The 24,866-nt window shown below is 42.1% G+C and overlaps 1 protein-coding gene across 2 annotated transcripts in view; it reads left to right on the top strand.

Annotated features, from left to right (window-relative positions):
• Positions 1–1,334: 1,334 nt before the first annotated feature.
• lix1 (limb and CNS expressed 1) overlaps positions 1,335–24,866 on the top strand; it is a 79,410-nt gene continuing 55,878 nt past the window's right edge. For both annotated transcript variants that reach the window (XM_039758347.1, XM_039758346.1), the window contains exon 1: positions 1,335–1,599. In XM_039758347.1, the coding sequence (XP_039614281.1) occupies positions 1,518–1,599 (82 nt within the window). In that variant the 5' untranslated portion in view covers positions 1,335–1,517. The remainder of the gene's footprint in view (positions 1,600–24,866) is intronic.

Below are 24,866 nucleotides of genomic sequence, written 5' to 3'. Positions count from 1 at the left end.
GAGGCTGGCGTGTGAGTGAGGATTTGTTCAAGCAAATTATATAAAAAAACCCGACCTAAATATATTAAGTAGTTCTCTTGTGAGAAGCGGACAGACATACAGACAGGCGTTGGATTTTATATATATATATAAATATACTAGGGGATTCGCCAGCCACTTCGCATCTCTGTTGCTTGCGTTGTGAAGAGGGGGGCTGAACGCACTCCAAGGAGACACGGTTGCTCCTCCGAAACCCCCTCTTAAATGGTGATACAATGGGAAACAAATACAGTTTTTTTTAACCTCCCCTTTGCTCGATCAGCTGCTGGCTTGCTGCTACTATCCTGCTGCATGATCTGCATCTCGCACAGCGCTTTGAACATTTAAAACCCTGTACAACAGCTGTCCTACTCTTTGTCTTTTATTTCTAGCCCCAGGAATGGTTAAATCTTTTGGTAAAAAGTCTCGTCTCGCGGGACGTGAGTTCTTGATATTTTTTAGTTTATAATTTAAAAATTTAATAGGAATCTGAAAATCTAACAACATCACATTAAAGTTCGATAAAATCGTAAAATCTGAAAAGAATAATACCAAACATATATATGTAGGTTTTAAAATTAGCCCAATTTAAAGAGTGACAAAAAATGTGACATTAAAACGTGACCGTTACACTTTTAGGGTTAGGATTTTATATATAGAGAGCAGATATATATATATATATATATATATATATATATATATATATATATATATATATAAACACATATCTTCACACACACACATATATACATACAAATACATACATACATATATATACTGTATATATACACACATATATACATTTATATACAGTATATAAATATATACAAACATACATATATACAAACACACACATATATATATATATATACATTTTATATAAACACGCTACTTTTTATGCTACAGTAAAGTATTTGTTTTTATGATTGAGTGCTCAGCAGCCTTACAGTCTGTGGGTAGAAACTGCCTCTTAGTATCCACCGGTGCGAGTATTGGAGCATAATTTGGTTTATACGTTCATCTCAGTACCTAAATGTGCGGTGGATGATTAACTTGTGAGCACATCGCATGGTTTGTCCGGTCAGCCTTGGCCAGTAAAGTAAAGACGCATAGAGTCTCTCTTACATTTTGGCTCCTTTCTTATTTGGGTGTCATTGCTCATCTAGTGTGAGCCGCAGCGGATTGCTTGAACTCCAGTCACTTCGGGGGGTGAATTTAACGGCGGGTTTGTGGGTCTGCCGCACAGCTAATTAGTTGAACAAAGGTAAAGCAGCCAAATAGGAACAGCAGGCGGAGGAGAAGGAGGAGGAGGAGGACCGGGGGAAACGTGGGCGCTCTCAACTCCGTGACAGACTGGCAGACGGACAGACGAGTTAAGAGAGAGAGAGAGAGAGAGACAGCGTACTTCATTTGGATGAACCCAAGTTCACGAAAAAGTTGCCCATTTCTTCAGGCATGAAGGCACAGCGAACAGCTAACTGCGTCAGGAGTTTCCAGAGATGGAGAGCGTGCTGGATTCGGTGGAGCAAATAGTCTGCAACGTGCTGCCCCAGGCGGACGCCGACAGCGTCTTTAAGGACCGTGAGTACGATTATACTGAACAGAGAGCGCAACAGCTTGGCGCTTGGGCATCGTGCCACCCTCGGTGCATTCACGCAGGTTACAAAGCAGGCATTCATGAAAGAAAGAAAGAAAGAAAGAAAGAAAGAAAGAAAGAAAGAAAGAAAGAAAGAAGAGGTTAATTTCTTTCGAGAATATTACTTGTTGATTCATTGATTACATATTCTACGTATACCTTGCATTCAGCATTGAACATTTTGTATTTGTATGGAATCTTTTATATAGTTATATATAATATATAAACATTCAATATATAGTACGTGATTTAACCAACAACTAACATATTTCACATTAATCTTGATTGACCCTTTTCATGTGGTGCATTTATACTTCAGTTCCGCAGTCTTTATCTTCTTAATATTAGTGGTCTCTAAACTAGTCATACAGAGCGATCTTGTATTGCTAAATTAATACACATTTTAATTAGGAGCTGCAGAGTGTGGGGAGTTGATCATTTTCGATCATTTTGTGGCAGATTATTTATAAGAAGAGAGCCCAGAGGTGCAGGTCTAATTGTCGAATACCTGTTGCTTGTCAGCTCACGCTGTTTTCGTGCCAGCCCGGCAGTGTTAGTGACTGGCATGGACGTTGATCTCGGGGTTTCCTTCTGTTTTTGAGCAGCAGCGCTAATTGTCCTCCCACTCTTATGTTGACTCTTAAAAAAATAACCGGTCCTGTAATGGGACTTTACTGGTTTGTGTGTTTCCTCGCGGAGCCGTTGCTTAATAAAGAGTCGTGTCAGGCTGAGAAGGGTTCACCACATTTGAAGTTGCGTCTTTGAGCTTGAAAACTGTTCTTAATATATGGAAAAGAAAAAACCTCAGAAATCTTCAATGAATAGTTGCCTACCTAGGAGAATTTTAACAGATCAAGAAGATCTGCACTGCGCCCATGTGATTGTCTGTAGTGAGAGTCCTCCTAAAATCAGGTATTTCCCAAATCTCTTACCATCCATTCATGGTTATTTACTGGACCTGCTACAGATATAAATAAATTAACGTTCCTTGTGGAGCCTTCATGCATTTGTTCTTTCGGGAGCCAAAAATGGTTCCTCCCAGCGGTATCGACGTGCAGAAGCACCCTGGCACCTTTATTTTATAGCGAACCTGTTTATTGTATTTCTGTTTTTCCACATGGCACTGCTATTCATGGAGTAAAGGAGTTGAATTTTTCAATTTAAGCAAAGAGATGAGGTGACATGATTGAAGTGTTTATAATTATGATAGCAATTAGCACAGTGGATCCAGACTGCTACTTTAAAACGTGTTCAGCAAGAATAGAGGGAAGCAGTTGGAGATGTGTAAAGGTTTGCTAAGGAGGTTTCTCTTTAAGTACTCCTAAATAAGTGCGGAGAGCACCATTGCAATGCGCCAGATATCCGTTCTTATAGCACTGGACCCAATGGAGGCTGCATTTGAACAGAGGAGCGCTCTAACTCGACTGGCGTATGGCAGAGCAACACTCGTGAGAAAGCTAAGATCATTGGCATTCATATCTGTAAAAGTTCACATTGTGTACCAATTCGCACTAAGATAATGAATACAGAGAGGAGTCAGATGAGGCGGCTCGGGCGTCTGATCAGGATGCCTCCTGGACGCCTCCCTGGCGAGATGTTCCGGGCACGTCCAACTGGGAGGAGGCCCTGGGGAAGACCCAGGACACACTGGAGGGGCTATGTCTCCTGGCTGGCCTGGGAATGCCTCGGGATTCCCCCGGAAGAGCTAGAAGAAGTGCCCGGGGAGAGGGAAGTCTGGGCATCTCTGATCCAACCTCAGATAAGTGGAAGAGGATGGATGGATGGATAATGAATACAGTCCATCTTATTATCTCTTGTGAGGGACCGGTGGTCAGGTGGTCTTAGGAAAGGAAGGTCAGCAGGGGAGCAGCAATATTCCCTTTCCATGCCAGAACATGAGAACAGAAAGACTTTACGGCCACAGTAGCACCACAGCTGGGGTCCCATCAACCATGAAGAGACGTGCTTGTTTAGCACCTGAAAGGTCAGGACAGTGGGTGACTGACTGCCTGCTATGGGTAGAGCGTCCTCTGTGCATCCTGGGTGGCAGCATGCCGTCTGGCAAGCTCCAGTATGGATGCCTGTAGAGCAGCATAGGAGTTGTGGTCCGGTGGCCCTGCGCCCTGTCGGGATCTGTGGGGTCAGATGCTTGTAGCATAAGGACCACTGGGGTCCTGCCTAACCTGGAAGTGCTTTCCGGTGACAATAGAATAAGCACCAGAAGTACTCCCAGGTCCGGAGTTCAAAGAGAGTCCTCCACTCAACCCAGTGACTTGGAGCTGGGAGAGGAGATGGATGACATTCACCTGGGTGGAGTGGAGGAGAACAAAGCAGATCAAGGAAGGACTGTGTGGGGAAGAAACCTGTGAAAGGAACGCATGTTATAAATCAGTTTAACTGGTTTTGAACCCAGGATTGTGTCTGTATTAGTTGTATCTGGTGTTATGGGGCTCAGTCTGCCCCCTGCAGGCCACACTCTATCTAAAGATTTCTAAATATTTATAAATTTAAAGGTGTTGGCAAGCATTTTATTATTATAAGTCTGGAAAAAGTCCAGAGGAGAGAAACTAGGCTGATTCACGGACTGACTGCAGGGTGTGAGTTAGGAGGAAAGATTAAAAGAGCTGAGCCTTTACAGTTTAAGTAAAAGGAGATTAAGAGGAGACCTGACTGAAGTGAAGGGAATCAGTCCAGGGGATCGAGACTGTGACTTTAAAATGAGTTCATCAAGAACACGGGACACAGTTGGAAACTTGTTAAGGGTAAATTTCACGTTTCTTCTCACAGAGAACCACAGACACATGGATGTGTCTGGACAGTAGGACTTTAGGGGCCTTCAAAACTCGACTTGATGTTATTTTGGAGTGGACAGGACTGGTGAGCCTTGTTGGGCTGAATGGCCTGTTGCCGTCAAAGTTTCCAATATAAGAACTTCCTATAAATTCTACACAAGACAATAAAGAGTTAAATGCCATATTATCTCATCATCTAAACGCTGAATGTGCTGGCAAATGGTGTTTTGGTTACACTATAGCGGTGGTGAGGATGCTAAGATTCAGCGATTTGTTTGTTTTACTATATGGGACCCCTGGAATACCCCCAGTATTGAGCTGGCACGCACACACTCACACACAGAGACACTGATAAAAAGGCTCAATAAATAACAAAGATAATATGATAAACATTAAGTAAAAAATGAGGGGAAATAAAAACAACTATTAAACAAGCAACGCGTACGCAAAAGCCCGTCAAAATTCAACCATGGTGATAATTATTTACAAACTCTGCACAAATGAAACTGAACGAAACACGAGACACTACACAGTAAACAATGAACGCTCACGATAACATCCAAACACAGTCCATCGAGTACAGCGGGTGAGGATGACGATGGTACGTGGAATGGCAACCCCATAGTGGACAGCCCTCTGAATAAAATACAAAGCTTCGTCCTACGAGGTTTCGGTTGCTGCGTGAAGATTTGGGGTGACTGGGAGCGCTCCCCAGACGAAGACAAAATCCCACGGACACGCAGGCACAGGACAAACACATCCATCCATGGCGGTTGTAGTTGTATTCCAAGTGTTTGTGTGTGTAAAACATAGAAAAATATACACAGATGATCACAATCCCTTTGGCATCCTTTTGCTGCTTTTTAAACAGCGGGCCTAATTCCCAGCAACTCCACCCACTCAGAACCTGCCCAATGGGGTAACACCACCGGGGTTGCTGGGAGTTGTAGGAAACTTAGCGGTGCTACAACACAAAAAAAAAGAAGAGAGAGCAGATTTCTTTTACTGAGTAAATTTTGCTCAGTTGTTTATCTTTTTTTTTCCCACAGAGAACCACAGACACATGGAGTGAATGACTAAGTAGTTTGGTAGACAGTAGGACTTGATGTCATTTTGGCGAAATTAGGTGATAGGATTAGCGAGGCTTGTTGAGTTGCATGGCCTGTTCTCGTCGCTGTTCTAATTTTCTTATTCATCTGTTATTGAATCAAGATGATCTGATTGATAATCGCGGATGCCAGAGCCTGTACGGGTTCAGGGTTGGGATAAAATCTGAATGAGCTGGTAGTGTAACACAGTTATGCTTGCAGTAATCATAGAAATTAAAAATAACAAAAGACAACTTCAACACTGAAAATCAAAGAGGAATCTAAGCTTGGGGCCATTGAGCTTTCATCTGGTGAAATAATTTCATCTTATTTCTTTAATGATGAAAAAATTTCTACATTAAAATTTGTACTTTTTATACTGTTCTGTCTATCAGGGTAGCTATAGGCCTCAAAAGATCGGTCAGCCTGCACTCTAAAATATAAAGGTGCCAAAGTTGTGCTTCTGAGTGATGCCATATAGGAACCATTTTTGATTCCCACATGAAGTTTCTAGAAAGAATTTTTACTTATTTAGATCTGTAAATGGGTTCCATAAGTAGAACTGAACAGATGATAACATATTTGTGTGTGAAAGACAATTATTACCAAAGGTATGCCAATACCATCTTAATTATTTTTTAAAATGTATTTTAATTGAAGAAAATAAAATTGCATATAATCAAATCAAACTTATACAACACATAACCTCATAGTAAAACTAGAAAAAAAAAAGAAATAAAAGTGAAAGCATGAAATAAGACAAAACCTAGCCAAACAGAATTTAACCCCCACCTGAGATAAAAAGCGACGAGCGAAGAGCCATCCATCCATCCATTTTCTAACCCGCTGAATCCGAATACAGGGTCACGGGGTGTAATACTACATTTTTCTTTATGTCACTGTATCTGGACAGTACTGTTATGAGTTTTATTCACATGTGCATGTTAACTGTGGCACACACGGGCTCAGCAGTTAGAATTGCTGACCAAGCATTGGATTAGATAGCCAAAGACAACTGGAGGCTTGTATAGTCAGCTTAAACACAGGTTAGGGTATTTCTGTCCTCTATCAGCACAAACCTTCTTTCCTTCTTGGGAGAATGAGAATCGACATGTAAGCACTATGATATTTCTGTATTTTGTGGGAGAGGAATTCAGCCCTTGTTTGGAGACGGAGAAGACCAGCAAATGAAGCAAGAACCATATAAAAGGTCTGGACAGTGGCCAGACCCTTAGAGGCTGTGCCGACACAAGGTGTTGGAAACCCTCCCAGCGTGGGGACGGAGAAAATGGCTGACTGTGTTGATCCAGATTCCCACCTGGATAAAAGTCTGTCCATATGCCTCCCCGCTGTAACCGCGTAAAAACGTCAGTAAATGTAAGCTAAAAGATATTTTGTCTCATGTGATTCTTGTACCGTAATCACTATGGGAGGGATATCGCCTTTTCTGGTATATTATGATATTGTTTAATTATTTAATAAGCCACAATATTAAAAGAACACATTTCCAAGAGAGCTAATGCCTCTGCAGGAAACACGGGGGTCTGCTGGAGCCAATCCCAGCCAACACAGGGCAGGAACCAATCCTGGGCAGGGTGCCAACCCACCGCAGAACACACACAAACACACCCACACACCCAGCACACACTAGGGCCAATTTAGAATCGCCAATGCACCTAACCTGCATGTCTTTAGATTGTGGGAGGAAACCGGAGCACCCGGAGGAAACCCACGCAGACACGGGGAGAACATGCAAACTCCACGCAGGGAGGACCTGGGAAGCGAACCCGGGTCTCCTAACTGCGTGGCAGCAGCGCTACCACTGCGCCACCGTGCCGCCCACGAGCAAAGAGCATTGGCAAAAACAGTTAGAAGAAAACACAAACGAAAGACAAAGAAGGGAATGCTTATTCTATAATTTTATTAATTAGATCTTGCCATATTATAAAAATATTTTGAACAGAGAGTGGTGCAGTGGGTAGCGCTGCTGCTGCCTCTCAGTAAGGTGACTTGGGTTCGCTTCCCGGGTCCTCCCTGCGTGGAGTTTGCATGTTCTCCCCGTGTCTGCGTCTGTTTCCTCACACAGCCCAAAGACATGCATGTTAGGTGGATTGGTGATCCTAAATTGTGCTGAGTGTGTGCGCGCCCTGCGGTGGGGTTTGTTTCCTGCCTTGCGCCCTGGGATTGGCTCCAACAACAACATTTATTTATATAGCACATTTTCATACAAAAAAATGTAGCTCAAAGTGCTCAAAGCAGACCCCCGTGACCCTGTAGTTAGGATATATGGATGGATGGATGGATTTTGAACAGATCCTGTAAGTAACAATTGGATTTTTTCTAATTTCACACAGTATATAACATCATTTACCTACTGACTTATAAAAGGTGGGTTTGGATTCTTCCAGTTAACCAAGATAAGTCTACGTGTTCATAGTGTGGTATCGGCAGTTGCAATCAATTTGTCCTTCTCCAATTTTAACCCACCAAACACAGCTGTTAACGGGTTACGAGTGATTGTGGCACCACAGTACCATATAATCCATGTACAGTAATATTTTCTGTTCAAGTCCTTCTCTGATAATCCTCTTTATCTTTAATGCATTTTGAAAGGGAATAGCCAATGGCTCTATGGCGACTGCAAAAAACTATGGTGATAGAGGGCACCCTTGTTGAGTACCACGTTCTGCAGTTCTTGATTTTAAAAGGACTCAGAAAGCCTGCAATACCTATGACACAGGTCAGGTAATGCCCACAACGTCATTCACGTAATGCCCTTTGAGCCAGTTAACCCTCCCATAACCTTAATCTTACCCACAGTGTAACGGAGTCCTAATGTTAACCACAGTCTAATGCTACGGGTGTTTTGTGACTGATGCTGAAGGTGTTTCGTGATGTTGGGGCATTACATGACCGACCTCATAAGTACTGTGGTCTACAATTTCACTCTGTTGAAGGACTCTGGACTGCGGTCCTGGTGCTGTGCAGTGGATGCAGGCTTTCATTGTAATCCTTTTCTTAATTGGTGACCAGTTTTTGCTGCCAATTAACTCTTTTAATTTGAATTGACTTGCATTTTAAGACTCACTATCTGTGTTTCTTTTTTCCTTAATTAGCTGCCAAACTATAATGAGGAAAGAAACGAGCCAACACCTGAGCAGCTCACCTGTGTCAATCTTACTGTATCTGAAAATATAGAAAGGTGAAGGTCTCGGTGATGTTGATCTGCTCAGGACCACAAAACATCTCTTTGGTGTTCGTAGATAAAAGAAAATCAACCGTTTTGGAAATGTCTGCTGTGGCAGAACGAGAGCAGCAACAGCCAGGGAATTAACTAGAACAGTGGGCCTCTAATTAAGAAACTGGTTGGAGTGGAATTGGTTGGACTTTGAGAACCTGACTTAGCTGGTCATCTGTCCGCTCACCTCGTATCTCATTTCTGTTTGGATGCCATTAAAGGATCAGATGAAGCAGTTCAAATGATTAAATTTTAAAAAACAAATGAGTTATCAGCAAAAACCGGTCACTAATTTAAAAAATGGCTAGAATAGAAATCTGCATCCATAGCAATGCTCCAGTGACCTCTTTTATAAGACTATTGAGCTTCACATGTACGCCAAAAAGCAAGAAAACACGTAGGGCAACAAAAACAAATCGGATTTATAAAACCTGACATGCACTAATTTCTACACAATTTACCCTTTACATATCACAATCACCTTTGTAAATGTGCGTTTGTAAATTTCACCTCCACCCGAAACAGCCCTCTATGGACTATGCTAATTAATCTTAATCTTTACGCATATTCAATCACAATGCCGCAGGCCTTCATTGGCTGGCAGTGCAGTCACATGACATATCCAGAAGTGTGAGACAGAATTTCTCCTCTCTAATTTACAGGCACACAAAGCACCTTCTTTTGGTGGCCCAAGCAACAAACGCAAATTATGTTTATTGGTAGTCAGGGCCGGATTAAGGTGGGTGCTATTGATCCTGCAGCATTAGGCCCATTGCTGAAACAGGCCCAGATGAAAACAGACGAGAATTTTCCAGAAGCTGAACAGTTTTCCTTTGCTATATTAACCTCAAAATAATTCTTAGAATGAAATTTGGAGTCCGACTTTCGACGCCTAGACACAGCGTTACTTATTATACAGTTACTATTGTTCTTTGTGCTGTGACGTAACTATAACGTCATTGTGTTTATTGTGATTTCAAGTTAATGCTATCAATTTTACGTTAAACAGTTTACTTAGTAATTTAGCTGCGTTTTTTGCAATATCTTGGGGATTCTTGCCACTTTATTATTGTTCGGTAAATGCCACATAGTAAATTTTTAACCTTGAAAGTTAGTTGTACAGTAAAAATCGATGGCTATTTAAATGGTTATCTGTAAAGGTAAAACTAAAAGGCGGCCCATGGATGTTTAAAATTTCTAAAATCTTCAACAGGATTCTGGTCTATTATTGAAATTTAAATCGTGGACAAATTTTTACCCTCAAGAGCCTGAACTGAGTCACTTTGACCCAATGTCTCTGCAAATTCATTTTTTCTTACTCTGTTTCGTAGGAGAATTGTGAAATTTGGTGTATTTCATTGTTAGGTTTTCTGCATTAAGTGCACTTTTCAGACAATTGCTATTGAATGTTGATGTTACATAGTTTGATGTTAATCTCGAGTTGTTACGATACTACGTCACTATTATTATTCATGTTCAATAAAGGCTGGCTGGTTGCATCACAAGCAGTTAAGGCTCCTTGGTCGGTCTGAGTGCGCATGTACGGTGAGTGTCGAATGCACATGCACCAATGTGAGAAAAAATAGGCCTTTTTTGCGCTGCAGCATCAGGCCCAATTTCATCTTAATCCAGCCCTGGTGGTAGTTCATTACTGCTGCTGTAAATGCTGTGAGCTCCAGCCACACGATGCCTGAAATAATAAAAGGTCCGATTTCTGGCGACGAGGCGGCTTACTAGTCGAGTGTGTGTGTAACGGGAGGAGTGAAAAACTCTCTCTGATTTGACCTGTGAATGGCATGTGTTAATGGAGATGTCGTTTTATACAGCGTTATGCCAGAGCAGTCGTCATCGTTAGTCTCATCTTAGCATCACAGATGACTTGTGCATTCTTTGGATTTAACTGCTTATGGTTTACAAAAGCAGCTTCATTTACGCGATGTGCAGTGTAGTGCTTCCATGACAATAGGAAAACCAGATGCAGCAAATCGCCTTTTTATGTTGGTAACAGCATGTTATGATTGATGTGTATATCCACCCACACCACACAAAAACTGGATGTAGCACCTGGTCAGTCAGTTAAAGCCTTCCAGCACAGCGGGCACAACGGAGTGAAGCTTGGCTATGATATTCCTAAATTGTCAGCCAATACCATGAGAAGTGACAACAGGTAGCCTAAAGTGACGGAAAAAAATAAAAAGTTCTTCAGTGCAAATACGCAGCATCGGCCCTCTTAAAAGGCAACTAAAATACAATTGTATTCATCACTTTTGAGAGGTAATATTTCTATTGCACTATTATACTGTATTGAGGTTAAATTGTGTTCTGTTCCGTGTATTGTGTTGTATTTATCCCTTTTTTTGACCACTGCACGCCCAAACTCCCTGGAAAGGGGTCTCACTTTGAACTGCCTTTCCCAAAGTTTCTTCCATTTTATTTCCCTACAAGGTTTTTTGGAGTTTTTTCTTGTCTTCTTAGGGAGTTAAGGCTGGGGGGCTGTCAAGAGGTAGGACCTGTTAAAGCGCATTTAGCCATTTCTTGTGTGATTTTAGGCTATACAAAAATAAATTGCATTGTATTGTATTGTAACGTGTTTGTCACATCATTGCACATTAAAATAACGGCGTCGGTGATATGAATTATTACGCCTGCGAGTCGACATTTAGCTCGTTTGGCTGCATTTCCCTACTTGACCAAGGGTGTCATCATTTCCCATTTCTCTGAAATGTTGCGTACACCGGATTCAAAGTTGCCATAAAAATGCAGTACACACGTTTCCTCGTCAAGTTTTCTCTTATAAATCCCGACGTTTGCGTGGGAAGTTGCGTACAAACATTTCGAGCCTCTTTTTGTGTGTAAACAAGCTTTGTAAATGAGGCCCCTGGACCAGAGTTGAAGACCCCCTGGTTTATAAAATACCCCAGGCTAAATTCAGAATTTCATAATCTGGAGTATCCTGCCAAGTAGCCCACTAAAGATGAAAGATTTCTGTTTCATAATCAAATTGAAATTTTTTTTACAAAACCCAAAAGACCCAATTTTATACGCAAAGACCCCTTTCTAGAATTAAATGGTTCTTTGTTAAGTAAAGGTTCTACGAGGAACCACCCAAACCAGTAAAGTGCCATTAAAGAATCAGCATTTTTAGAAGTGTACTAAATATATTCATTTTGCTTACAAAATCACAGCCAGGTCTTACTCGTTTTTCCGTTTTCATTGCCACTTCTAGAAATCTCCGACAGTGGAGAACAGAAGGCTGTCAATGGGGCTGAGGCCAGGGGTTGAGACCTCAGAGATTAGCAGCCAGAACTCACTGTGAAATATGAAAAGATTGGGCTTTTTAAAGCCAGATGAGTAAATAACTGTGCGGGCGAACCCCTCCACCCAAATCCTTTTTCCTGTAATTATTCCGTTTCACCAGAGCGTATCCTCTCAGGATCAATGGCGTTGCAAATGGTTCCAGTTATACACTGAGCTAAAGAAGAGGTAGCAGCAATAATCTGGCAAGAACTTTGATTTTGCTGTTACCTTTATGCTGTTGAAGATAAAGATTAAACAAATGAAGGTCACTGTACAACATTTAAATAACGTTACGAATGAAGGGCTATGGATATCAAATCACTTGCAGAATCAGGAACGTTCAGGGAACTGGCAGGCAAATGAAGGACTCATCCTGCCATTTAGCAAACTGCAGCATTTGAGGCAAAGGACGCCTTCATCTAAACACGGCTAATGGCTGAGGCAGGTGTTCCTACTATAGGGGGCTCTAGGAGAAGGATTCAAAGTAAATGACAGAATCTGTCAAACAAGCCAGCAAACTCCTCAAGACCAAGTAGGATGGAAGACAATTAGATCTTTATTGTTGATCTTGTTGTTTCTGATGAAGGTCCACGTGTGGGTTGCCTTGTTCTGTTGTTGTTCTACGCGGTGAAAAAATGGATCCAGATTTAACAATTAAATGACTGACTGGTGAGCTACCAATCATTTAGCCATCAAGAAGCGTCCGGGAGGCAGCATGGTGGCTCAGTGGGTAGCGCTGTTGCCTCTCAGTTAGGAGACCTGGGTTTGCATGTTCTCCCTGTGTCTGCGTCTCCTCCCACAGTCCAAAGACATGCAGGTTAGGTGCATTGGTGATCCTAATTTGTCCCGTGTGTGTGGGTGTCCTGTGGTGGGTTGACTCCCTGCCCGGGGTTTGCTTCCTGCCTTGGGTCCTGTGTTGGCTGGGATTGGCTCCAGCAGACCCCCTTGACCTTGTAGTTAGGATATAGCTTGTTGGATAATGGATGGATGGAAGCGTCCAGGAGCATAGACCAGGATGTGGTTTCCCTCAGTAAAATTAATGGAGTTGAACTGTTTCACTGTGCTTCTGATTTGCATCTTATTACAATACACAGTTCATCTGCCTGAGATGAGATTAATGACAATGTCTACCTTTAAGAAAATATGAAAAATGGAAAAAAACAGGTTTTACTTTGTCATTGGACATGATTCAATAATTACAGAATTAAAATGAATGTTGTCCAGTGGATTAGGAAACTTTGCTTTTCTGGTGTACAGGGTGTGCTGAAGTTTCGCCAGCATATCGAAAGTAACTCTGCACAAATCAGCATCCATTAGCGCAGAAATATTCAGAACACAATCTTCTTCTTCATCTTCTTTCAGCTGCTCCCATTAGGGGCTGCCACAGCAGATCATCTTCTTCCATATCTTCCTGTCTTCTCCATCTTGTTCTGTCACACCCATCACCTGCATGTCCTCACTCACCACATCCATAAACCTTCTCTTAGGACTTCCTCTTTTCCTCTTGTCTGGCAGCTCTACCCTTAGCAATAATAAAAAATGATTTTGCTAACCATCATTAAATTTTTGTTTTTGACAATGAACAAGTATCGAGGATATAAGGGACCATTTGGGGGTGTTTCCTTATGCAAATATACTAACGTTATGCAAATTTAGAATTCTGTACCATTATGAGTTTATGGCAATACAACAATTATTCATAAAATAATCTTGCACAGTGAAACAATTGATATTGATAGCTAAACACTTCTCAAATATAAATTGTATTGTATTTATCTATTTAATATCATTCTTTTAACTGTTTACTGCATTACTGTTTTTTACTGTGAGAATATATGGTAATGTAGGGTATTTTTACAGAATTTTTTTACAGTGTACAATATATTTTTTTAGCCAACTTTTTCCTTGTCGTAAAATCACCTGTAATGAATTTCCATCTATTCTTACAGTATATGTGTTCATTTAGGATTTTTTAGGATAAGTCATATTTTCTGTGGCATGGTGGTGCAGTGGTAGTACTGCTGACTCACAACAAACAGGCCGGGGTTCACACCCTGAGCCCCCTGCGTGCAGTTTGCATGTCTGTGCCCACCTAGGTTTCCTGCGGGTGCTGCCATGTCCACCCACAGTCCAAAGACATGCAGGTTAGGTGAAATGGCGAAGCTAAATTGGCCCCTGTTAACATGTACTGTATGTGTGTTCACCCCGTGATCGCCAGGCGTCCTTGTGCACAATGCTTGCTGGGATAGGCTTCAGTTTCCCTGTCACCCTGCTCTGGATAAGAGGGCATAGAAAATGAATGAATGGATGCATAGAATTTATATCGCAGAAATAAATCAAATAACTCTTACTTATTTAGTTAATTTGTGATTGAGTGGCATCCATCTACGTTTCGGTCCTGTTGTTTACCCAGAGATGCCAGGAGTGGCTCCCTGTAACTGATGGACTGGGGTTGGAAATTAATAGACGGGTGGATATTTAGCTAATGTTTGCATTCAAAGAATTTTACAGTATGGAGTAGTTTCCATTATTCTACTGTGTATGACATGATATGATATAACGGCGTTTCTCAACCTTTAAGTATTTGTGACCCGAGTTTTCATAACAGTTTTAATCGCGCCCCCCCTAAGGAGCCCACTAATACCAATTTGTTCTTTTTTAATTAATGATGTATCATAGATGCATATTTTATTATACCTACTTAACTTTTATCGACATTTATCTAACTCTGTATTTCTTTTTCTAGTATCAGAATGTAGTTTAAGTTCATTTGTTTTGGTTTCAATAGATGTATTTTTCATATTTTCGACTCTTGTTTTCTTTTCTTCACATCTTTGCGTCCTCCTTTTTGTTACTTTGTGCCCCCCTAGGGGGGCTCGCCCCACAGGTTCGGAACCACTGTGATATGATATGATATGATTTTAAAGCCAATATCTATGTAGAGTTTCCATGTCATCTCCATATGTGGAAGAAATTAAGCTGGAAATATATTAAAGAAATCTTGCCCTCAATTAGGACCCTCTTTGAGTCAGAAATCAGGCAGGAGGAAACTTGTTCATCTGCGTCTCTAATTATCTCTTCATGAAGAGCGAGCCCCCTGTACAGCAGTCTACTAAGGGACATTGCCCTAAGTCAAGGTTGCCAGAAAGTGGTCACAGAACAGAGACGGAGAGAGAGAGTCATTCTTATAGATAACTGAATTGGCTTAACAGTGCTGAATCACTGCTTACTGTGATTGGTTCACTAGCTTGCATTCATTCTGATTGGCTCAGCCAAGAACATAACAAGCTTACATTCCCCAAAATAAAAGTCTCATTTCACTACGTTCTTGGTTCTTTACATTACCCTTCGATACTTCTTGAATTCCTGTGTACGTGACAATGGTCAAGTCTTACTGGGTACATGATAGTCAATTGAAGTGCCACACGGGATGGACAGGCATCCCAAACACTAGAGGGAATGGTTCTTTACCCTTGATGGGAAGCCTTGACTCGTCATTGGCTATTCCAGCGGAAGTGGTGGTAGTTAGATGGTATGGGGGGACTGGTCATTAGAAGAAGGTGGCAGTGGGAAGGAAAATCTTTAAAAAAATGGTTCAGAGTGTTAGCTTTAACCACGTCCCTTTCTAACACCTGAGCCCTGAATTGTGTGAATCCAGTAATTATGCTCAGTCCATTCCAGACATCCTTCTTGTTATTTGGAATGAATTTATTTTCTATTTTAGCTTTGTAAGCTTCCATTACGCTGTGTATCCTTCAGATCTTCTTTGACATTGGATTTGATTGCTTTCTTTTTTTCATTCAGACAACTTTTTAGCTCCTTTTTTGTAATCCAGGGTTTGCTGTATGCTGTTGAGGGTGCGATAGTGACGACACTGATGTTAACACTTGACTCCTTCTTCCAATTGTTCCATCCACATCTCTGCATCTACCACTGATTCTAGATATTGTAATAAAGGCGCTATATAGCGTCTGACCCGACACAGATTGGACACAGGAGGCACGTGTGAAATAAAAAGACTTTTATTTCTCTTCAGCTGGAGGGCACGTCTTCCCCGTAATCCCCCCAGCCACAACACAGTCCCAAGCACCAGTACAGCACAAGCACTTTTGTCTTCCTTGGCACCACCACTCCTCCCTGGCAACCTTGTCCTCCTCCACCCGACTCTGGCCGATGAGTGGTGGTCGCTGGCTCCTTTTATAGGTCACCTGGAAGTGCTCCAGGTGTTTGATCACCGAGTTCCGGCAGCACTTCCAGGTGTGATGAATCTGTTGCCCACACGGGCTCAGGAGTCCCAAACACAGCACCCCCTGGCGAGCCCTGTGGGAAACCGAGGCATTACTCTAGCCCAGGAGAGCAGCCATCTAGCGTCCAGGGGGAGATATTGCACTGTCCAGGGCTGCTCCCCCTGCATATAGTGTGCAGGGGCATCCCAGCTGGGCATAGACGCCAGCCGCCTGCCACAATATTTAAATGTTATCCACTTGTTTCAGTAGCTCTCCCTGTAGGCTAACTTTTGAATCCTGATCGTCATGAAACCTCTGATATTCTGCCTTCTTCCTATTTATCTTCAACCCTCTATTGTTCATAGCCCTTCTCCATTCTTCCAGCTTCCACTCCAGTTCCTCTTTTTCTGGTGCTACGCAACATGGTGTCATCAGCAAAACGCCTGCACCAGAGCACTTGGTCTTTTATCCTCTGACTCTGCACATCCGTAATCGGATCAAAGAGGTAAGGCTTTCGAGAAGATCCCCAGTGCAGAGCTCCTCTAACTTGGATCTTGTCTGTTGCCCTAACACTACTTTTAACTCTAGTCCTCACTCCCTCATCATACCCTGGATAATCCTCACCTACTCCTCTGGTCCTCCTTTATCTCTCATGCACCTCCAGACCTCTTGACGTGGCACCTGTATCATAGGCCTTCTCCAAATCTGTAAACACCATATGGAAACTTTTCTGATTTTCTCGATGTTTCTCTACAAGAAGCCATGGGATTTATCACAAAACTGTAGCAACCCAGACATTTTTTAACTTTTGCGCATGTATGGAGCATTCAGAATGCACAAAACACAATTTAGATGCATACAGGCAAGCAACACAACAAGCGCCATGGAAAAGCTTCTACATTTCCACTATATTGGAATTCTACCATGAAGGGTGTGAACGCTGGCCCCGGCACAGACAGACGGACAACATTTCTGCACCCAACATACTCTTTATTATATACACTATTTACAGTTTGCTCACGTGCACCCCCAGTGCCTTCTTGCACCGATTTCCCCAAGTCCAGGCCACACAGTCCTGTGCCTCTTTACTCCTGGCCGCTTCCAGTCCTTCCTCAAGCTCAGTCCGCTTCCTCCCGACTTCCAATGACTGGAGGGAGGCGGCCCCTTAAATAAGGCTCCCGGATGAGCCCCAGGTGTTCTCGGCATTCCCTCTTTAGCCAGAAGTAGGCGGCGGAAGTGTCGGCTGTCTTCCTGGCAGCTCTGCGGGCGCCACGTAAAGTCTTCCCCCCGGCACTTCCTGGTGTGGCGGAAGTGCCGGGCTCCCGGGATAATTAGGCACTGGGGCGCCGCCTGGCGGTGGCCACGGGCCCCTACAGGGCTGGGCTTCCAAGCCCTCCACCCTTGGTCCCCAACAGAACCAGGACGGACACCCCCTCGTGGTCTGGAGGAGGCACAAGCCCTCCTCTCGTCCTCCTGGGCGTCCCGGCCGGGCTCCAGCCCTGGCCGGGGACCACAAGGGTAACCAATCAGGGAATGGGATGTTGTAATGAGCAGGATCCAATCAGGGTAAAGGCTGCATAATAAGCCAATCAGAGTGTAATTACAGTTGAAAAAAAACTCCATTTTAGCCCACACACATTACAATGTCTAGCCAGTGTTTTCAGAAGGACGTGTCTCTGGAGAGCGTATTCAAAGGTTTCCATTTTTGTAGGTTGAAAATAACAGGTTAGTGTGGATTGAAGGTGAAAACAGAGACTAATATCTGCGTTTTTAAATGAAAAGTGTAGTGCGGGCTTGGCCGTAGACTGGCGTCTGGTCCAGGGCAGCTTCCTGCCTTGTACCCGGGTGCTGCTGGTAAGGGCTCAGATGGTCCTGAGTAATTCTAATCATGTATGTCTGTGTGTATTTACTGTGCTCTTCAGGGCTCCTGTGTACCTCCCAGAGTTCCCTCTTTTTGAGTCTGACACCGCCAGGGTTAATATACTTTAAAAGAGCTCATTTGTCCGGTCATGGCCAATTTTTCTTTAAAAAAAGCGCACTGTGAAAACATGCAGATGGGACTGATACACATTGTCTCCACACTGAGTGCTTATGCCTCAATTATGATTGTGTTAGGAAACAAAAACAAACAGATGCCGGTGGGGTCCACCCACTCAGGGGGGCTTGGTGTTGCAGACATAGGCTGCCTGATGAGGAAAAGATCCAGAGGGGCCTCTCTCTGGTGCGGCATTTCTTAAATGGGTTCGTCACGCTGGTGTTCAAGTCACGAGGCGCAGCATCAGGTACCCCTCCGAGGGGCCATCAGGCTGTGTCAGCCACTTTTAACATCTACAGGAAACTGGGAATATAAATGCAATGTAAAAGAGCGCCTCCTATCAGCCAAAAACAAGTGGTGTTCATCATGACAGGCACTTTAAAATAAAACAGCCTGAAGCCTCCCTAATTTGTGGTGTTTGTGACAAATGAAATGATTTATGTCATGAGGTAGAAGTACATGATAAACAAGAATGGTTGTTTCAAATATTTTAAATCTGAAAACTGAATTGTTTAAAGTCTACAATGGCAATAGAAACTGGTCATTTTTCCCCCACTCTGATTAACATCCATAGAGTGCTACATCCCTCGTGAACGATCCAAAATCAAAAATAACATCAGATTCGTAATCACTGACCTTGAAACAGTCTGAAACGATACCCCACATGCTTATGTTTAAAATTGTTCATTTTTAACCTTCTGGGAGTGGCTTTTAGAGGGCTAGGACCACCAGTAAACTATCAAATATCAAATATATTATCATAATCGTGAAGACCAACCTCATAATAACATTAAATGTCACTCCACATGTCTATATTACTGAACCACCCCCCATTTATTCAAAGTTTTGTGAAAAGGAGTATCTTTGACCCCTCACAGAGTGAACTCCTGGGGTCAGCTGACATGGGGAAGGCGTAGAAACTCCACACAGGGAGGACATAAACCCTGGTCTCCTTAATGCTGGGCTCTCCAACCTTCTTTTTCTCCTGAGAGCTACGTTTACAAAATGAAAATGGCCGAGAGCTACTCCTGTTTTCTAACGTTTATTCTCATAGCTTATTTTGACCCAAGCAAACTGAATAAGCTTGTTTTGCTTGAACATTTATAAAATGTTGGGTGTCCACAACTCACATTTTGCATTAAAACATCACAAAAAATATTTAGTCCACCTGCAAGTGCATTTTGTATGTCTGTATGCATTTTCTAGCATATCTCACACTATTGAATTAAAACATGAATGCTGTCAAAACCAAACAATGCAATTCCAAATACACAGATCTTCCTTATTCATTTGTCATTTTGTCACATGTCACTGTGTCACTTTATTCACAGGTCCAGTTTCATGTCTGGTGTGTTTTTTAGTTAGTCAGATGACTGGCACTGCATGGAGTCACCAAGAGAGGCAGGTGTCTGGTGGAGTGGAGCCACTGAGGTTCACTCTTATGGAGTCTTTTAAATGTTCGACTGTCAGTCTTGTTCTGAACTTTGATTTCATGACGTTCATGTCAGAGTCCCAGAGGTATGGAGACCCAAACAAAGCAGACATTTTCAGAGCTGCTTGGTGAAGATTCTTATAGTTATCTGGCTCTACTAAGCTCCAGAAATGCTGAGAATGCTGTTGAGACTTTAACTGCACATTATTTTGAAGGTTTACTAATATATAATAAAGAAAATCCAGTGTCTGTTTGTCTGTCTGTCTGTGCGCTTTAAACGAGAGAACTACTTAACAGATTTAGGTCGGGTTTTTTTCTTTTTGCTTGAACAATTTGGTTGATTTTACGACTTCTCTCATTTCGCTATGTATCATAGTTCACTTGCGGTACCGATTTATTTGGGTTAATCCGAGAAAAAGGCAGTGGGCCGAGGAGAGGGGCCTTCCTCACTCACTCGCCAGCTTCACTGCGTGTTCCTTAACTTCGCTTAGCTCGCGAATGAGAGAACAATTGAATTCAACTTTGTTTGATATTTAAAATAAAGTGTTACTTTGGTTACTTGATGAGTTTGAGTCCGGATATTCTCTTAAGTGTATGCCACATTGAAAAAATGGATTGCAATTCAGATTGTGGATCCTGATATGATTTTTTGGAAAGATCACCCACCCCTAATTTGAATAATCAAGTTTTCAAATTTATATAGGATTCATTAGCCCTTTGACGAGCTACTTGGAAAGGGGTTGTGAGCTACCGGTAACTCGCGGGCGACGTGTTGGAGACCCCTGCCTTAAAGTGAGGCAGCAGTGTTACCACTACACCACCGTTCTTCCTTCCTATGAGGATTATCCACTTTCATTAAAGGATAAGTTCAGTATTTTTCAATTCACAATTCATATTTTCTTCACAACCACCAAGTATATACATTTACCATGAAAAATTGTGTTCTAAAGATGACATTTTCTATAAGTTTTAAAAAAAATACATAGCCAATCCTGGCATTTTACATTGAATTTGTGTGACAGTGTGACAGGACCCATGCTAATGGGTCCTTTTGGAGCCTCTTGAACCTATTTCCTCCGATAATGTACCTGAGGGAAGAGCCTAGCAGATGAGGACACAACACACAAAGCAAGGGGTATGTGCAAAAGTGTGTCAGTGTTTTTATTTAAAACTCCAAGACAGTGTTCAAAAGTGCAATGCAAAAGTTCCAGAGTAAATAAATAATCCATAAAAAGAAGCAAATCATGGAGGTTAAAATCCAAATAAACAATCCATTTAAACAAGGTTAAAAATCTCACAAGCAGGAGTCTGTCCTTAAAAAACAAGTCCCTGGTGCTTCCCCTTTAAACTGGACGTCTCCCCGACTTACCCATCTCAGATCTTGCAGCCCAGAGTGACGTCAAACCAGCAGGTATAGGTGACCTTCTTCCACAAGTCTGGGTCCCTGATGTCCAATGACTTGCAGCTGGGCTGTCCAATCCAAACCAAGGCTCTGGTTCCTACTGTCTATGACTCCAGTAGGGCTCCCCATCTGAGCCTCACCATCTCCCGTTGCTTTACCAGACTTATGTGGCAAGTTGCACCATCCAGCATGGCCCCAGTCCGGCTCAGCCAGCGTGTTTCACTTCAACATCCCCTGAGTGTCTGCCACGCGCTCCCCTGAGGCAGGGGTCACCAACTTCAGTCCTGGAGGACCACCGTGGTTGCAGGTTTTCATTCTAGTGCCCTATTTGTGCTGCTAATTAACTTTCAATTTTAATTGAATTGCTTTGTCAAGATTTGTTCCTCTGAATTTCTTCATCGTTCCTCTGATTTGTTTCATTTCTTTCCTTGAATGGCACCCAAACAGAAATGAAACGTGAAGTGAGTGAGCCAACAGAAGACCAATTATGTCAGGGCCTCAAACTCCAACCACTTTCACTCCAACCAGTTGCTTAATAAGGCGCAGATTCTTGTCATTACTTAAACCAATTCTTTACTTCCATGGCTTGTTGCTGCTCTCGTGATACATTAACAGACATTTCTGAAATTGATTTTCTCTAAGAGCTCTGGTCAAATGTTTTGAGATCCTGAGCAGATCAACATTCCTGAGACCTTCACCTTTCTTTATTTTCAGATATTGTATGATGGACACCAGTTGTTTTGGCTCATTTTGTATCTCACTATTGTTTGATTGCTAATTAAGGAAAAAGAAACAATTAAGGGGTCTGAGTCTTCAAGAACAGGTCAAATAAAATGAATTCAAAAGAAGTTAATTAGCAGCAAAAACAGTGATTAAAAAAAGGGTTAGAATGAAAACCTGTGGGCCACGGTGGTCCTCCAGGACCGGAGTTGGCAACGCCTGCCCTGAGGGATCTCCTCACAGCTGCCTGCTTCTTCTCTCTCGCTCACTTGCGCCGACACTCTCCCGTATTCCTGCCTGTTCGCTCTCTCTATCTCTCTCTCTCTGTCTCTCTCTCTCTCCTCTATTCTTCTTCCTTTTGTTTTTCTTTCTTCTCTTGCCGGCTCTCCTTTATATGCCTCCGTGGGCGCAGTGCCTCACTTCCACTGAAGAAATTGAGACAGATCCCAACCTCATGTGCAGGTGTGTCTCACCCCAATTATCTCACCAACCTCCCGAGCACACGCACCCACAGAGATCGAGCCAGTCATTCACTTATTTATGTAAACTGGGCCGCTAATTTTCTAACCGCTGACCCTCTATTCTACAATCCTATAACACACAGGCATACAGCCTTACCAAATATGTCCATTTTTCAAGCCTAGACAGTTGTCGAGTGTTGATCCGCATCTTACGATTACACAAACATTATAAAATAGCTTATACATTAAATGTCAGTTGAACAAAAAAACAACAATATTATGAAATGTAACCATTTTAAATGAAGATCAACTGTGTGTGCTTCCTCAGCTCTTCCCTTCTTTCACAATTACCTTTCACCCCATCAGAGCGTGTTTTCATCTCAAAACACAAAATCACCGTGAACTTTTTGTGCCACGTGCTTGGTCTTGTTTTGATTTTCTTCCAAATGTATGTGAGGACTCATACAACCGAAGAGAAACATATTCTTACCATGAGAAAAACAGTACCAGGAATATGCGATAAAATTATTATTTCCAGATCCTTTTTGTTGTCACAAACATGCGTCGTAAACAGGGAAGGCATATTTTCCCTTATCGAAACTTAAATAGGACGTATTTGGTAAGTTTTTAGGCTTTTTATTTTCAGTCACAGACAGGTAATTGAATGATTAAAAAACATTTGCTATTTACTTGCCATATGTGTACCTTTAGTGTCTTTTCTCCATATTCATGTGTGTGAACGTCGTTTCACGGGCGCTCCCTATCTTGAACACATACCCATAAAGCCTGCTTCTTTTACTCTTTTATTATTTGCGAAGGGTCTTTTTCACCCCCTGTCGTGCTGTCTAATGGGATATTTAACAAGGAGAGCGCCTTGCGCAGTGCACGCTGGTTCAGTGAGAAGAATACATCGAGGCTTTATCATTGCCCTAGGCTTTCTTGCATTGGTTCCATTTTGTTGGGTTTTTCTATTTTAAGTGCTGCAATAAACTAGATGTGGTGCCATTTTGAGTTTATATCGTCATTTTGCAAACTTTGCATCTTACATTACTTTGACAATTCGATCTTTCAAATCCAGACGAATTGCAGACAACTAAATTGACGTTCCACCCTTTCTTTGCAACAAGCTAATTCATTAAAGAAATGTCGCTCATCTCCATCCTTGCATTAATATTGAAAAATCCCCTTTCCAGGCAGGAGAAAGAAACCCGCGTGGGCTGGTCATGGTGCAGCAATCAAAGCGATTTATTTCTTTTTTCTTTAAACCAAACATTCAAAGGAACAATAAAGAAGCCAACAAGTATTTACAATCCTCCTTTTGCTTCGACCATGGGAGATTTCTTCACTTCAACATTCAGTCTTTCCTGGATTCTCTTGCTCTTACTGCCTCCTGCTTTGAAGACACAGCAGCCCACAGAAACCTTACGTGCCACAGTCCAGCAGCCTCTAAGTCCTGCACGGAAGAAAACCTTGATGTCCAACATAAACACATAGCACTATTCTTATCAAAACAAGCTCGAAAAGCTCACCACTTCTTCTTCGTACCCCGTTTTTCTTCACCAATCCCCACCTAAAAACATCTTAATTGCTGAGTGGGCAGGTCTTCTGTGCCCACAATTTTCACAGTGCTCCGACAGGTCACCAGATTTCCATGACATGAAAAATTTTCCAGCACAAGGACAGCTCAAAACCTGCAAAATGGTGCAAGAAAATAACCCAAAACCTGACATATACAAACTGACACACCAAAAACAAAGGCATTAGGTACATACCACCAAACATAGTGGGAGAGCAATACATTGAGTACATACCAACGAAGACAGCAAGAGAGCAATAGATTAGATACATACCACCGAGAGAGCGATAGATTAGGTACATTCCATTGAAAAGAGCGACAGATTAGGTACATACAGTACCATTAAAGAGAACAGGAGAGTGGTAGATTACGTAAATACTACTGAAGCGAGCGGTAAATTTGGTTAAGTACAGAAAAGAGCAAGAGATTGGTAGATTGGGTACATATTATCAAGGAGAGCGAGAGAACAGTATATTAGGTACATACAATACCATCAAAAAGAGTGTGAGAGCAATAGATTAGGTACATACTATCGAGGAAAGTGGGAGAATGGTATATTAGGTACATACAGTACCACCGAACAACAACAACATTTAATTATATAGCACATTTTCATGCAATAAATGTAGCTCAAAGTGCTTTACATAATGAAGAATAGAAAAATAAAAGACACAGTGAGAAATTAAAATAAGTCAACATTAATTAACATAGAATAAGAGTAAGGTCCGATGGCCAGGGAGAACAGAAAAAACAAAAAAAAAAACTCCAGACGGCTGGAGAAAAAAATAAAATCTGCAAGGATTTCAGACCATGAGACTGCCCAGTCCCCTCTGGGCATGAAGAGAGCAATAGAGTTCTAGATTAGGTACATACTATCGAGGAGATCGGGAGAACAGTATATTAGGTACATACAGTACCATTGAAGAGAGCAGGAGAGCAGTATAT

Source organism: Polypterus senegalus, chromosome 7, assembly GCF_016835505.1.
Source record: "Polypterus senegalus isolate Bchr_013 chromosome 7, ASM1683550v1, whole genome shotgun sequence".
In the NCBI taxonomy this organism is placed as follows: Eukaryota; Metazoa; Chordata; class Cladistia; order Polypteriformes; family Polypteridae; genus Polypterus; species Polypterus senegalus.
The sequence above is the reverse complement of the archived record's forward strand: the minus strand, read 5'-3'. Positions and strand labels throughout refer to the sequence as shown.